This window comes from Anser anser (genome assembly GCF_964211835.1).
Source record: "Anser anser genome assembly, chromosome: 2".
NCBI lineage: Eukaryota > Metazoa > Chordata > Aves > Anseriformes > Anatidae > Anser > Anser anser.
The window spans coordinates 61,446,716-61,460,635 of NC_139721.1; the positions used below are offsets into that span (position 1 = coordinate 61,446,716).

At 39.3% G+C, this 13,920-nt stretch overlaps 1 protein-coding gene across 8 annotated transcripts in view; it reads right to left on the reverse strand.

Annotated features, from left to right (window-relative positions):
- FBXO15 (F-box protein 15) overlaps positions 1-13,907 on the reverse strand; it is a 199,821-nt gene extending 185,914 nt beyond the window's left edge. The window contains exons 1-8 of one of the 8 annotated variants that reach the window (XM_083825767.1): positions 13,757-13,896; positions 11,661-11,793; positions 11,073-11,192; positions 9,106-9,210; positions 5,247-5,270; positions 4,572-4,814; positions 4,087-4,296; positions 1,892-2,021 (exon numbers count right to left, since the gene is read on the reverse strand). In XM_083825767.1, coding sequence (XP_083681893.1) covers positions 1,892-2,021; positions 4,087-4,296; positions 4,572-4,814; positions 5,247-5,270; positions 9,106-9,210; positions 11,073-11,192; positions 11,661-11,686 — 858 coding nt within the window. In that variant the 5' untranslated portion in view covers positions 11,687-11,793; positions 13,757-13,896. Of the gene's footprint in view, positions 1-1,891; positions 2,022-4,086; positions 4,297-4,571; positions 4,815-5,246; positions 5,271-9,105; positions 9,211-11,072; positions 11,207-11,660; positions 11,794-13,756 lie in introns of those variants that run through there. The other 7 variants (XM_083825765.1, XM_083825768.1, XM_083825772.1 and 4 more) reach the window with 7 other exon arrangements.
- Positions 13,908-13,920: the final 13 nt, after the last annotated feature.

Sequence of the window (13,920 nt, forward strand, 5' to 3'; positions counted from 1 at the left end):
ATACTGAATTTCAAAGCAAAACCCTAGATGTCTTCACCAGATTATGTACTCCTGGGAAAAGGGTGAAACGTGCCTTCCATAAGCCTAAATGGTTCAAAGAAAACTTGAAAGCTCATTGTGAGAACTAAATAGAGCCAAAGGTATCTATCTACTTCAAGATCACAGAGTGCTATGATTTCAGCTCTTTTTTTTTTTTTTTAAGAAAAAATACATTTGTAAGTCCTACATTTGCAAATCCACAGACCAATGGTAAAAGTGTTCACTGTCACCAGTCTATTAGACCCCTGAAAAGCAGGCTACTATTGTTTCATCTCTCTGTGATACCCACACACAAAATTTTTTTAGCTACTCCCATACTTTTGTAATGCAAAATTAATGCTATAAAAGATATGAAATAGGTTTATCAGTCACAGCGTCTCTCAGCCTTTCTCCATCCAAATAAAAGAAAGCCCACATAACCTGTCCTTGGTTGTCAAAACTGCCAGCATCAACCATTTCTGTTACACTGCTAAGCTATGTGCAAAAACCAAGATGTCTGGCATTTATGATTATTACACCCATCCACAGTTAAATGCCTAATGTTACTCTGCCCACATGGAGAGTACGAACAGCTGTGAAGAAAATTAAGCAGGAAAAATACACTAGAGCGAAACACTCGGTAGGTTAACAATTTAGTGGAACTTTTTTTCTGAACTATTTCCAGGTGCTGAAAGAGTTCTTTTTCCAAGGACGGGAAGAGGTAACACACTAACAAAACCATAGGGACAGCAACACAGGGACGCCAATCTACTAAATAACATCTGAATATCCAAAGGAAATGGTTGTTCAGTTATTGGAGCCCTTCAGAGATTGAGACAGTCAACAATAGGCTTGCACAGGTCAGCCAGCCCCAAGATTTCTAGGAAATGGACACGTTTAAGTAAGGGTGAAACATATATTCCTTCTGTGGTTTTAAACAATCCCTCTGGTAACTGGGTACATTTGAGGTAGCAAGAGTTTCCAGCTGAAAATAAGAACAGTTTCGAGCAACTTTCACAGGCTCCCTGAGAGAAGTTCCTTGCCAGTGGCAAATAACGTCATTAAACCTACCTCATTGCCACAGCTTGGGCAGCAAGGAAGGGCTGCCACCCCAGAATTCAACCCAAGAGCAGAAAGTTTGAGACAAACTTCCACAGAGCCTAACCGCACACAACTCCAGGCCCAGTGTATCCAGTGCACAGATGCAGATTCCTTCAGAGCCGGATGCTGCTCTAGATGTTCTATGCTGCTCTCTAAAGATGCCCATCTCTACATACAGCTTACAGACTGACCCCTGAACATAGACACTTCACTTAGGCACTTACTACCAAGAACCGCATGTCCCCACAAGGGCACTATTTACAGCATTCCTTCTGCAGGCACGGGATACGATTACCTGGTGATAGAGACTGAAGGAAGCAACTAGCTTCCACGTTGCTTTGTGGGAATTTATCACTTTGAGTAAAAGGGACAAGGCAAGCAATGACAACGGGGGGTAAGAAGCACCAACCTCCTCAAACTGTTCTACTTAGAATGTCCTTGGGATATCAAACTTTGACATGTGAAGACTGCAAAATAAATACAACCCATCACAGAAATAAAATCATTATAGTATCTAATATACTGATACATAACTGTTCTTTCACTTAGAAGATATTTTGTTTGGAAAGTATGGATATGCCTGTGAAAGCTCTTTAAAATACAAAAAATCATCAATTTGCTGCCCCTACCTGTATTTTCCTGCTTTTAATTTAGACAAGATCTTTTAAATCCAAAGAGAAAAGAAAGATGAAAAAAAGGGGGGGGGGGGGGGGGGAGGAACAAAAAAAATATCAAGTCACAATAAAGTACAGAAATAAAAATGTTACCCTACCTTCCAAAGTCCTACTAAGAGTCCAGGATTCAGACTGAAGAGCTGGACAAGCTTATTGGCCCCAAGTGCGACATTACTTTCAGTCAGGTTAGAAAGATCATATTCAGCAATTAGGGAGCGTCGACGGGGTCTTTGAAAAGAACGTACAGCATATAGCAACAAGATTATGGCTCTTTATTTATGTAAAAGTTGAGTCAAATTTCATTTTTAATTCTGAAGTTCTGACTAACAGCACTTGAGGAAACGTCTTTTCAAAGCATTCAGCATGCACAGCAATAAACTACTTCTAAACAAACACAACATACTGGCAGGATCTCAACAGCTAAGAGGAAGAGAAATAATGCCACCATAGGATTGCTTAATACACTACTTTAAAAATATATATAAAAAAGAGAGGATAAACAGATATGCTTGCCTATTTTTTCAATATATCCACAGATTTTTTTATCGCTTGGTTAAAATAGTATGCTGGTACCAGATGGAGTCACGAAATATTTCAAAGTATGAAGCAAGCTACTTAGAAGGCAAATTTAAGTCCCTCCACAGAAGCAAAATTCCAAGGAAAATCAAACTGCCTATATAATAAATCACAAGCTTCTAATAGAGGAAATTTTCCTTTGAGAAAATTATTTATAGATTTTTCATTGTAATTAAAGCAATTTTGCTCCTTAACAGCATTTTATTGAAGTTCATACTTTGCAGGCATTCTTATTGGCTAATGAGGCATAAAAAGAAAGAAAGTAGAGTCTGTGTCACCTGCTCAGAATGGGGAAAAACTCTTTTTACAACTCTTCACAGACTTAAGCTCCTAACATATTCAGAACTGTTCCTAGATTTCCCAATAGTATCACAGCATTACCATGTACATCCTGTACAATTGCACACTGCTAGGAAGACAGAAACAGACAGGAACTTCCTTACATTGGCTGGAACTGTAGGACTTGCAGCAGGGAAGGGACACTAACTCTTTCTATCTTTAACTCAATCAGGCTGGTGGCAAATACTTTCCCAAAATCTTTGCATGAGTTTCTTTGTCTTAACATTCTGAAATACCATTCTAATAATATTTGGGAAATCATCATCTTCATGCATACTCACAATCTCTAACAACTCATGATTATGGAAATAAAACAACTGACTGAAAGTTTTCTTTTACTACTTTCTACGTATGAATCATCATCTTGGTAGAAACAAGTACATTCTTCAGATAATTTGGCTGGTAGACTTCTACCTTTCTCACCTTCTTACGCAAGCACTTTGCTTCTTCCTAAAGAACCATGACTTTGTGTTTTTCTTTTGTTTTTCTTTTTTTTTTTTTTGCAGGTGATCAACAAAACTATTTTCACAGATCTACTGCTAGGGATATGTTGTGTTTTTTTTTTATTTTGGTTTGTTGGGTGGTTGGTTTGGTTGCTTTTCTTCTGAAATCTAATGTGTAAGAAGCGTGTATCTGATACCGCATATACTAAAACCCCACATAAGACACAGACGTGGAAAATTCCTTTCCAGCAACCAAACAGATACATACTTCAAATATACACTTTAAAATTAGTCATCTTTTCTCATGAAATAACACCAGAAAAATCTCATACATACTTAAGTTATAAAAATAACAGCCAAATCCTTCCTTTTCTATACTGAGCATTTCTAACACCTATCCCGCATTGTGCTGTGGACTATTTTTCTTCATATGCACCTATTCCTATCTACACACATACACAACCAATCGCTAAGTTCCCTAAATTCACATAGACACCTGTCAGATTCAAAAAATAAAATGTTAATAACATAGATTACATGACTGTAGCCATATAAATGCTGACAAACCAGTCTAATCTACATGTCCCATGTTAAATTCTCCTGGATTTACAACTTTGTTTCATTCTCATTTGTATCTCTGCTTCAAATTTAGCTTTCCAAGGCAAGACCTGTCTACTAGTTCGTATGGCAGTAGCTTGTATTGGCAGTAGCTGCATTAACCTATGAATTAACGTCTCAGAGTACTGGATTATATCTATTTTTTGCTAAAAATCTGTACCAGTGGATGAGCAGGACATAGGATTTGGAAGATCAGAGAGCTCTTCTAGCAAAGAATTAATTTGTTAAGTCAAAAAAAGTTTAGATAGCTCCTATAGACTCTTTATCAACCAGTTACAACAACAACAACAACGACAAAATCCTCTGTAAAAACTCACCCATTCTTGCTAGGAGCTTTGCTTTGGTCAAGAAGCAATGGAGTCACTCCAAATAATTTTAGGGTTGACAGGATGTCTAAGCATGGCCAACTTGCGCTATACCAAAATATAGTAACAGATGTGTCCTTAAATGACAGGTCTGCCTGCTCCATTACATGTTCCTTTCCATTTCTGTCCTTTAGAACAATCATCCAACTCAAGCCAGAGGCTCTGATATTCAGGAATACAGAGGGAACGGGGGTGTTTAGAAAAAAATATTAATATTTTAAAAGATTCTCAAAATGACGATGCTTAAACTATGCTTCTAACAGTGTTTTTAAATTTCTTTTAACTGTTATTTAGGTCATTAGTCGGCTACAGTTATATTTTCACCTCATGATGTGCAAATTTTAGCTCTATTTCTCATTCCCCCCAGCTTTACAAATGCATTAATATTGTGTACATTGTTCTAGAGTAAATGCCTTCTGTGACAAGGCATTGCTTACTTTATAGCTTTTTTGATTCTACTTGGAAGACCTGTATACGGATCTACAGGTTTAACAAGTTGCATTACTCTAGTTGTGATAGCAGCTATTTGTTTCAAGACGTATTCTTTCTTCCAGTATCCAGGCTTTCTATCCTGTATAGGAGCACAGCTCAAGGAAACAGTTTCTGTCTGCACAGACTTCATTTTCCAAATTGTCCGTTTTGGTGGAAAACAACCGGAATAGATTTTCAGCCAGATTACACTGATAAAACATAATACAAAGGAGAATAACATAAATGTCAAGAGTTACTTAATTATAAGGACAAACCATCAAATCAATTCAGCCATACAAGTACATCTCATACGCAGCTCTCAGGTACCACTAAGCATAACGTTGTCAGAAAAAAATAAAGTCCTAGTTTATCAGCAAACTGGGCTTAATCTAAATCTGAATTTATGGAAGACCAGAATGTGTAGCCTCGTAGGTACTAGTCAAGAAAATGCAAAGGCACAGTTTGTGCAGTTTTGCCTATGATGATCTTCAAACAGCTCATATCAGGTCAGCTTCCCTGGTGCAAACCTGAAAGCTCAGGAAACGAAAGATGCTAGATGTCAGCGTGTCTCATGAGCTTATGAGGCTATCTCAAAGGACACAGACTCTCTGAACACATTTCTTCTTCTAAAGTATACATACCAAGTAAGATCCACTTGTGAATTTCTGTTCTACCAAAGAAAAAAAAAAAAAAAAGGAGGGGGGTTAGTTACCCAATTAATTCTTAGAATATGCCAGCAAGGTTGATAAATATCACAATTACATACAAAGAAAATGTTTGGCTAGTACTGCAGAAAGTAGGATCATTTTATCTTGGGAACTTCCCACTCTTTCGTGCTTCTCAATAGCACACCAGATCATGTTTTTCAAAAACTTTCCCTAAACTTACGCTGCTACTTCCTTCATAGACTCTCCCTTACACTCATTGAAGAAGATTTAAAAAAAAAAAAAGTAAAAGTACGGATTTGAAAGAAAGCTATCAACAGGAAAAAAGAAAAGGTAAGTCTTGTCTGTCTTCCTGAAAACGCAGAGTCCAGGATGAAGCTCAGAGACAACACAGACACACTGTGACTTGAATGAAAACTGATTAAGCTCAAGCAGTTGCTTTCGAAAATTCCATCCCAAAATAATGATGCATCCTCATCATACAAAATTAACTTAGGAAACAAGTGTTTTAATACCTCTTACTCAACAAAAGCAATCTGGACCCCTCACGTCTCTCACACAGACCCAGACAAAAGAGGGTGGAGGAGGGCAGTTAGAATCACTGATGTTTGACAGAGGTATCATTGTCATGCCAACCCCTTCCGCACTCTTTTGAAGAGTTCTGGATACAAAGATCAAAGAAACATCCAACAGGAACGACGGATTCATCTCTTTACTGTTAGAAAAAATGTGGGGTCACATTTCTCTCCTAACCCGCAATGATCTCTAGGACAGTACAGAGATATTGAGTACAAGACATTAAAAGAATACAAACAATAATGCTTACTTAACGTTTTCGAATTAGATTTCTATTTCTGAAGTCACACAGTCAACAAAACCGTGCTAAAAGAAACTAATAGCAAAAGAAATCAAATTCTCAAGAGAAATCCTCTGCAATTTATCAGCAAGATTACCTTTACCAGTCCTCACTTATCCCCAGGCAAGCTTACGCTAATGTGCTTTGTAATGCATTTCTTCTCCCTCCTTACAGCATTAAAGCATTCAAGGACTAAATGCATCCATCCCACTACCTCCTGTCCAGGAAAACCATTCTCATTTCATCAGCTACTGAGAATAAGCCCCCACATGCCCATAACCAGACTCTTTGTTACTGATGCAGAAGTACTCAAGGAATTTTGCAGAGACCTCTCAGCCTGCTGCTGCCATTTTGGGGGTCAAAGCTGTTTAAAAACACGCAGACCCATAAGCTTCTATGACTGGTAAAGGAGGGTTCACATTCAACACAAGCTTCTACCTTTCCCAGAATCCACAAGAGGGGGCAGAGGAAGGAGGAATCAGTATGGAGAACAATCTCATAATAAAACAAAGATTGAAAATATTTCACTTCTAAGATCAGAAAAGATGAGACAACCCAATTATCAGATAATATTAAATAGTTCTGATAAAGGAAACAATTTTTTATCTAAACTCCAAAGAAACCAAGAATTGCTCGATGATGAAAACAGAGCAGAGATGTCCTTGACACATTGTCATCAGGGGAAGCTAAGCTGTGTATCATCCATTTGGTCTTATTCAGCCTAAAAAGTCCAGTAAGGTATCACCCTATAAACCTTTGCTGTTAACTAGAAAGCACATCCCAAGACAGACATCCTCTCTTTAATGGGATATTCGTCATCTGGCTTCATGATGCTGAAAAGACACGAGTTAGTAGTAGGTATTTCCTGCATTTTGAAGACCCAGTTCTCTGGCAATGTAAGTTGAATGAAATCAGATTTGCGATCCATCAATTCCTGCCACCCTTCTCCTCACTAGTTATATATTGCTTCTTACTTTCCCATAACATAATTGTGCAAGCAGAAGAGAAATCAGTTCAAAAAGCTCAAAAATCCAGTCAGGGAAGGGAGGGAGAGGAGAAGAGGGCGACTTGGAATCACAAGTGTTCATGGATGTATCACTGCCCCTTCTATCCTCAACTTCTGAAGAATGCAGAGTACACAAATCAAAAAGGCATCCAGCAGGGAAGCATGAATTTGCCTCTGACAGCAGAATACGTGCCACTTTTGCCTCACGGTGTTAGGGTCAATATTCATCTCAGGATCTTTACTGGACACTCCTACAACAAGCCAAACCAACCTCTTCCTGCTAACTCAAGTGCCAGAACCAGACACGCACCACTGTCAGCCTTGACCACAAGGGCAAAAAGGTCTGGGCAAGGCTAAAAGACCTTCCTTTGTGCTCTGGCTCCTTGGTTCCTGTTGTACACGTGCCTTCTGCTGGTGATCAAAACCCTCAGGCTTTCAGACAGACCACCTATGTGAGCTTTCCACACTGCATGACAGGAAGACTGGAACACTACTACATGCTGGGAGGGGGGAGAGTGCAGGAAGAGGGGAGACAGAAATATTTCCCTGTTACACTGGTTACACTGTAGACATTAGTACCAAGTCTTAATTAAAGTGCAGACGTTATTTGAAGAGCCCAAAGACAAAGCACAGCATTAGACATCACATATGCGCCATGCTGAAAGACCAACAGTCCTGTTGCATCAAGAGCCATTGAACCTGCTTGACAGTAAGTACATCCAGGACAGCAGAACTATCCTCAGAAAGACACTCTGTCCACAAACAAGACCAGATTTGTCACAGAGATGCGCAGGGACTTCAAATTAAACTTCTGTTAAGGCACCAAAAGATTCAGGGAGTCAAGAAGATCCACAGAAATCCAACAGGAAGAAGTGACCTGATCTTACAGAACCAGCCAGTCTCCTAGATAAGGGAAAGCATCTTCTTCTTGAATCACATTTTTTCCTATATAATAATCTCTGTTGAGATTAAAAAATGGAAACGGACATTGCTGAGAGGGAAGCAGATTAATCAGTTCCCCTTGAACAGCCACAAAGATTTTACCTTACCTTACTACCCTGAAGTTGAAAAAGCATATTAAGATATATAATTTGCAACAACTATACAATTTTTACCTACATGCATGTGCTGACAGCCTCAAAAAAAAAAAATCTGGTTTATGGCCTTCCCTTGAAATTCATCAGTTCTAAAGGTGACAACATTAACTGACTCACTGTTAAAATTTTAGCAAATAAGTGAGATCCAGTTGCAGTAACTTACTATTTAGGAAGAGATTTTCTCATTTAACCAACACGAATGCAGCAGAATCCTGGGAAAAAACGATACCCAGGAATGCTAGTTACTTCATACAAACCAAGCTCTGTCTTCTTGATCGTTTCACAAAGCAATGGTGATATTGGCTCTTTTTAAGCTCTGTATAAACAATCACTTAGAAGAAGGTTGTCAATATTTACTTTTGCCCTTTTTGGTTTCATTTAGAAGTCACCAAAATCTGACAGAGAGGGCAACAGATAAAACCCACTAATCCATCACTTGACTAAGTCAAATCCTCTGGAAAAAAAAAATGATAAAGAGCTGAAGAAGTTGGACTTCAGAAGTTATGAAAGCTGTAATTCTACAAAGCTACTGGCTACACACCACTAAGGGCTGCCTGAATCAATGACCCAGCACAGGTGCACATGAATACAAACAGAAATATATGCAAATTTTATAACAGCATAAATGCTAATAGCAACATTTCAAAGCACTGTATTTAGTTTTCGCCTCATAACTCCCATTAAAGCTAATAGGGCTTGCACAGCTAGAATTCCATGCAACACATTGTACTATGAGCTACGCAGTACATTTTCAGCAGAGTAATTGCCGGTAGGTACATGCACCAGTGCTCTGGCATCAGTGAAACTAAATTAGAAAGACTCGTAACTCAGGTAAACTCAGCTGCTGTGCAAGAAAGACTAACACGCTTTCCTTACTTGTCATTGGCCAGATGATAGAAGCGCTTGTTCACGCAAGCGACGCACAGCAGGGATACAGCATCCAGATAGGAAAATATCTTCATCAGCATTTCTGATGGCATGCTGGAAAACGAGAAATGCTGTTAGACTCGCCTGCAAATTCCAGAAATGACAATGGCAAAGAATTTTAACCCCGAAACTGAGCAAAAAGAAAAAGAGATAAAAAACTACCAGTTTGAGTCCCAAGATGAAACCTCAACCTCAAGAGTTAATTCACAACGTCTGGGTTCTAATTTGTCTCTCTGATCTAAAACATGTGCTTGAAACAATTCATCACAACCTATTCAAGTGGCACAGGACATTACCTGAAAAGTTATGGGTCTGCATTTTCGTTACACTACAACCAGCCTGACAAGAAAGTACCTCACTCAACTCCAACCTCTCGCTGCTTGTACCATGATTTCACCACGCAGTCCATCAGCATTTCCCAGAACTCCCACTCACTCGCCTCCTGACTGTGCTGTCAGCTCTCAGGATGCATCAGCACAGAAATGTCCCAGTCAAACAGTGGGATCATGCTATACCTCATCAAAATCTTCAAGCCATGTGTGCTCAGAGGTCTCACACAGCTTTAATTTACGTCAACAGAAAGATGTGAACTTCAAAGTAAGAGTTGTGTGACACCTTAAAAACATTAATGCTTCTGTGTGTCTCCCAGGCTGCCTGATGAACTGCAGGTGCCAGCCGCAAAATCCCACTTGTGATGTTTCTTTGCAGCCTAAGTAGAAGTGCAACAGAGCCTTCAGATAAGACACCATATTTTTTTTGTATTAACTGACAAATCCTTCCAGTAGTACCTGGTAACAGCACAGAGTTTAAAAAAGAATAAAAGTATTTTATACTCTAACTTTTTTAGAGCACGGTAAAATGATCAAATCAAAATCACCACTGAAAATACAAACCGCTGTGAAAGTCAACGCCTCAGCCATGCCTCTTTTTTCCAACTGTATCATTTAAAACATTTGCTGATTTATAATACTTTATTCCAGAACTATATAGATTTCAAGCACAGAATGATAATAATGTCAATACTCCAGGGTTTGTATTAAAACTCAGAAATTTAGTTGCACTAACAGGGAGGCAAGCATGCCAAAACTTGTACAGTTATTTACGTGAAAGGATTCAAACAGCGTAAGCCCAAAGCAGTTACTGCATTTATTCCACAGAAAATTTAGCAATGATCCCTTTAAAAGCTACAAATTGGTTAAAATAATATACTTGATCTCGAATTCTCAGCAGTAGTTTTCACACCCACATTATTTTTCCTTTGAAGGAAACTTTTTTCTCATCTTTCACACAAACCTAACAACATAAGGAATGGAACTGGCTATACAATGGGAAACAGAAAAATGACTAACACAGAAAGCTGCAAATGTGTAAAATAGGGGAATTAATCTTCCCTATAAAATACTCTTAGGTGCTTTTTGTAGAAATGTAAAAGATCTTCAAAAAGAAAACAACTCACAACTATTTTAAAAAGTGACCTTTCAATGTCAAACGGAGAGAAACATTCCCTCTGCAGCATGTTTGCAGCAGCCTCTTTCCTCCCCCTTATCTCACTCCACCATTCTAAGACTACCTATAAAAACCAAGAAGCATCAAGAGAAACATCAGGAGTTTAATTCCAAACTGGCTTTTCTCTACAAAATACAACAAGAATTTTTATTTTAAGGATCATCACATCCCATGACTTGCAGAGGAGTTGCTGAAGGCTTCACATGACTTGGGTCCTGAGGTCAACTCAGGATCCCAAAGTAGGTCAGGAAAGCAAATCTCCTTTTCAACTCGGAACATCTGACATGGAAATGTCCAATGCATGAACTTAATAACTGTACACAGTGAAAAAATTGCTTATACTCTGTGAGGGCTCTTATACTCTTAACTCTGTGAGGGCTCTTATACTCTTACATTGAAGACATACTCACCTCTCAATGCACATATTAGGTTTTGGTTTTATGGGAGGTCTCCGATATAGACTTTTAATTTCTGCATTTACAGTTTCAGAACATTCCCCAGGCCTGGCAGCAAAGCTCCTCGATGTATTTCTAGAAAGTAAAAACTGTTAGGAGTCACATCATTATAAAATGAAGAAACATGCATATCATGTGCATCTAGACACCACATCTCAACTGAGACAGGATTGAGGGAACACATCACATGGTAACTCATTATTATCGGTTCACAACTTTGAACAATTATCACCTAAAATATCAGGTAAAATACCTAAAATACCTGACATCGGGAAGATGTCAGATTTAAACTCACAGGCCTCTCTCCTGTGATTAATCTCTCACAGAAGTCAGAAGGGAATGACGCTGCACCACCAGGTCAGTTTGAATCCGGTAGAGATTACACCGCTGCACCATTGCGGGCACCATAATCAAGCTCCAGATAGACCCCCCAAAAAAATCAGCCTCCCTGTATTAATCTTCTGTTTTGCAACATTACTCCAGAGGCATTTTTGAGCCATCTAACTTTGCTAAGCTATTAGAAGATACCAAATAGAGCAATACCTTGATAGTCTCTCAAAAACTGCCATGGCTCAAAAAGAATTCCATTGACCGTCCAACAGAATCTCATTTGAAACGAGGCTCTATTCTCACTTCAGACGTTCCCCAGCTAAAATCCTAGCAGCTCGACAGGTAACTGTTAGTTCAACAGGAAAAATGGGTATCAAAGCTTTTATTGCTCGTTTACACAATAATTTGGATACAAATTACTTTCTCTAAATAAAAAGTAACCTTGCATACTCCTAACAAAAAGTCTTAGAATCCAGCGGGCTACATGTTTTCCCACTTTTCTGATAGGAAGAACTATATTATTTCTCGAACTATATAAAGAACTTCAAAGTTGTAATCACAAACACCATCTTCAAACCGCACGCTTATATTCAGATGGAGTTTCCATCTTCCTCAAATCCTTACACTTAATACCCACTGATACCCCGTGATTCCACACAGCAGGCACAACTCCCCACGTACTCTGTTAGTGCTCCATGGTTTGTAACGCCAGCTGGCTTTCTAACATCTGGTCAACCCTGCCATGGCTATCAGCAACCAATTAATGTCGGAGAGAAAAAATCTAATTTTGAAGCAAATGGGCACCACGTACATTTAATGCATACTGTTCTTGATTTAGAATCAGTTTATGCTCAATGAAAAAATCTTAAAAAAAAAAAGAACAACTGTATCCTATGTTGTTGACTGTGCCCTATAAAAAAATCCCTGAAGTTTTTCTGGGAGCTGTTATAAACGTAACAGAAAGACATACACATTTCAGTTTGGATGCTAAAATGTAATAGACTAACAAAATTAACAGCAACAAAAAAAGTAACTATATGTCAAATACACCCTGAAGGTCAAGCAAATGTTTTACTGATGGGTGTTCTTAACAAGCACATTTAGAAAATGAGATGAAGAACCAACTTGAATGAGTCCATAACAAACAGCATTTTTCAAAAGCCGTTAAAGGGATTTAGAAAAAAGTCCAGTTCAACAGCAGCAGAACTACCTCTATAGCAACAAACAAAGATGCTCTAGCTTGGAGGCACAACCACCTCAATTGCTATTTCATTACCTTTCAATTTGTAGGACTCAGTTTTGTACCAGTATTTTGACTTTCATACCCTGCGGTACTTGCAATGTGAACATGTTTTTGTGGTTGCTGCTGTTGTTGTTTTGGGTTGGGGTTTTTTTGCGTGCTGGTCAGGGAACAAAACTATTTCAAAGAATGTCTAGGAAGCTGTAATTAGTGACAAAACCTGTCTGCTTCTCCAGATGTAGTGGTATACCCGTGGGTAAATACAATTGACAGCAATGTTTTCCTGTATATTATATATATATATATATATTATATATAAATATTATATATTATAATTATTAATATTTATTATGTTATATTATTTTTATTATATTATTATAATTATATATAATATATTATATTATAATATTATATATTATTACATATATAAATATATAAATATTCCTCTGCTACCAATTCCAAAGTCTTTTTAAAAGGTGGGTATAACCTATTTTGGTTACAGGTTAAAAAAAACTGGGGAGGAATGAAACAGCTATTATAATGAAGATTATAGAAAAGGGTTGGTAGAAAAATCTCCTTTCTCGATTTTGCTTCTGAACTTGGTGCTTTGAATTTTTGGAAGCTGAGCCTGCACTGGAAGGATTAAGGAATCGCACTTTCCCCAAAGAAGCCGTCCTGTTTCTTACACAGGCCTGACTACCTCGGACATGTAGCCCTTCTCTTGGCAGACTTGTGCAGGTTACACTACTCCCCTCAGCTCAAGCACCTAGCCCAGGTTTAAGCCGCACTCCTGAGGGCAGCAACCGCAGAAAACTGCATGTTAAACCGTGGTTGTCTGCTACACCCGGGAAGGCCTGTGCAGCGCATCTCGGGGAGCATCGCACCCACTGAGCCATCCCAAAAACCCTCTTCGTGGCCGGGCAGGGCAGAGCACCCAGGCCGTGAGGGAAGAGGCCAGAGCTTGGTGGTGAGCTCAGGGCTGGAAACGGGAGCCGTGAGGCTGGCGACGGGGAGCAATGGCAGGAAAGGGAGAACACCCCTCAGGACGGGCAGGGACACCACTTATTACCTGAGCCCTGCGGCGGCGGCAAAAGGGGCAAACAACCTCGGCGGAGCGAGTCCGACGGCACCGAGAGGAGCCGCCGCCGCCATGCCGCCACCCCGCCGCCGCTGCGCCCTGCCGGGGGCAGCCGCCATGCCCGGCTCGGCCACCTCAGGGCGGCCGTAGGGGCG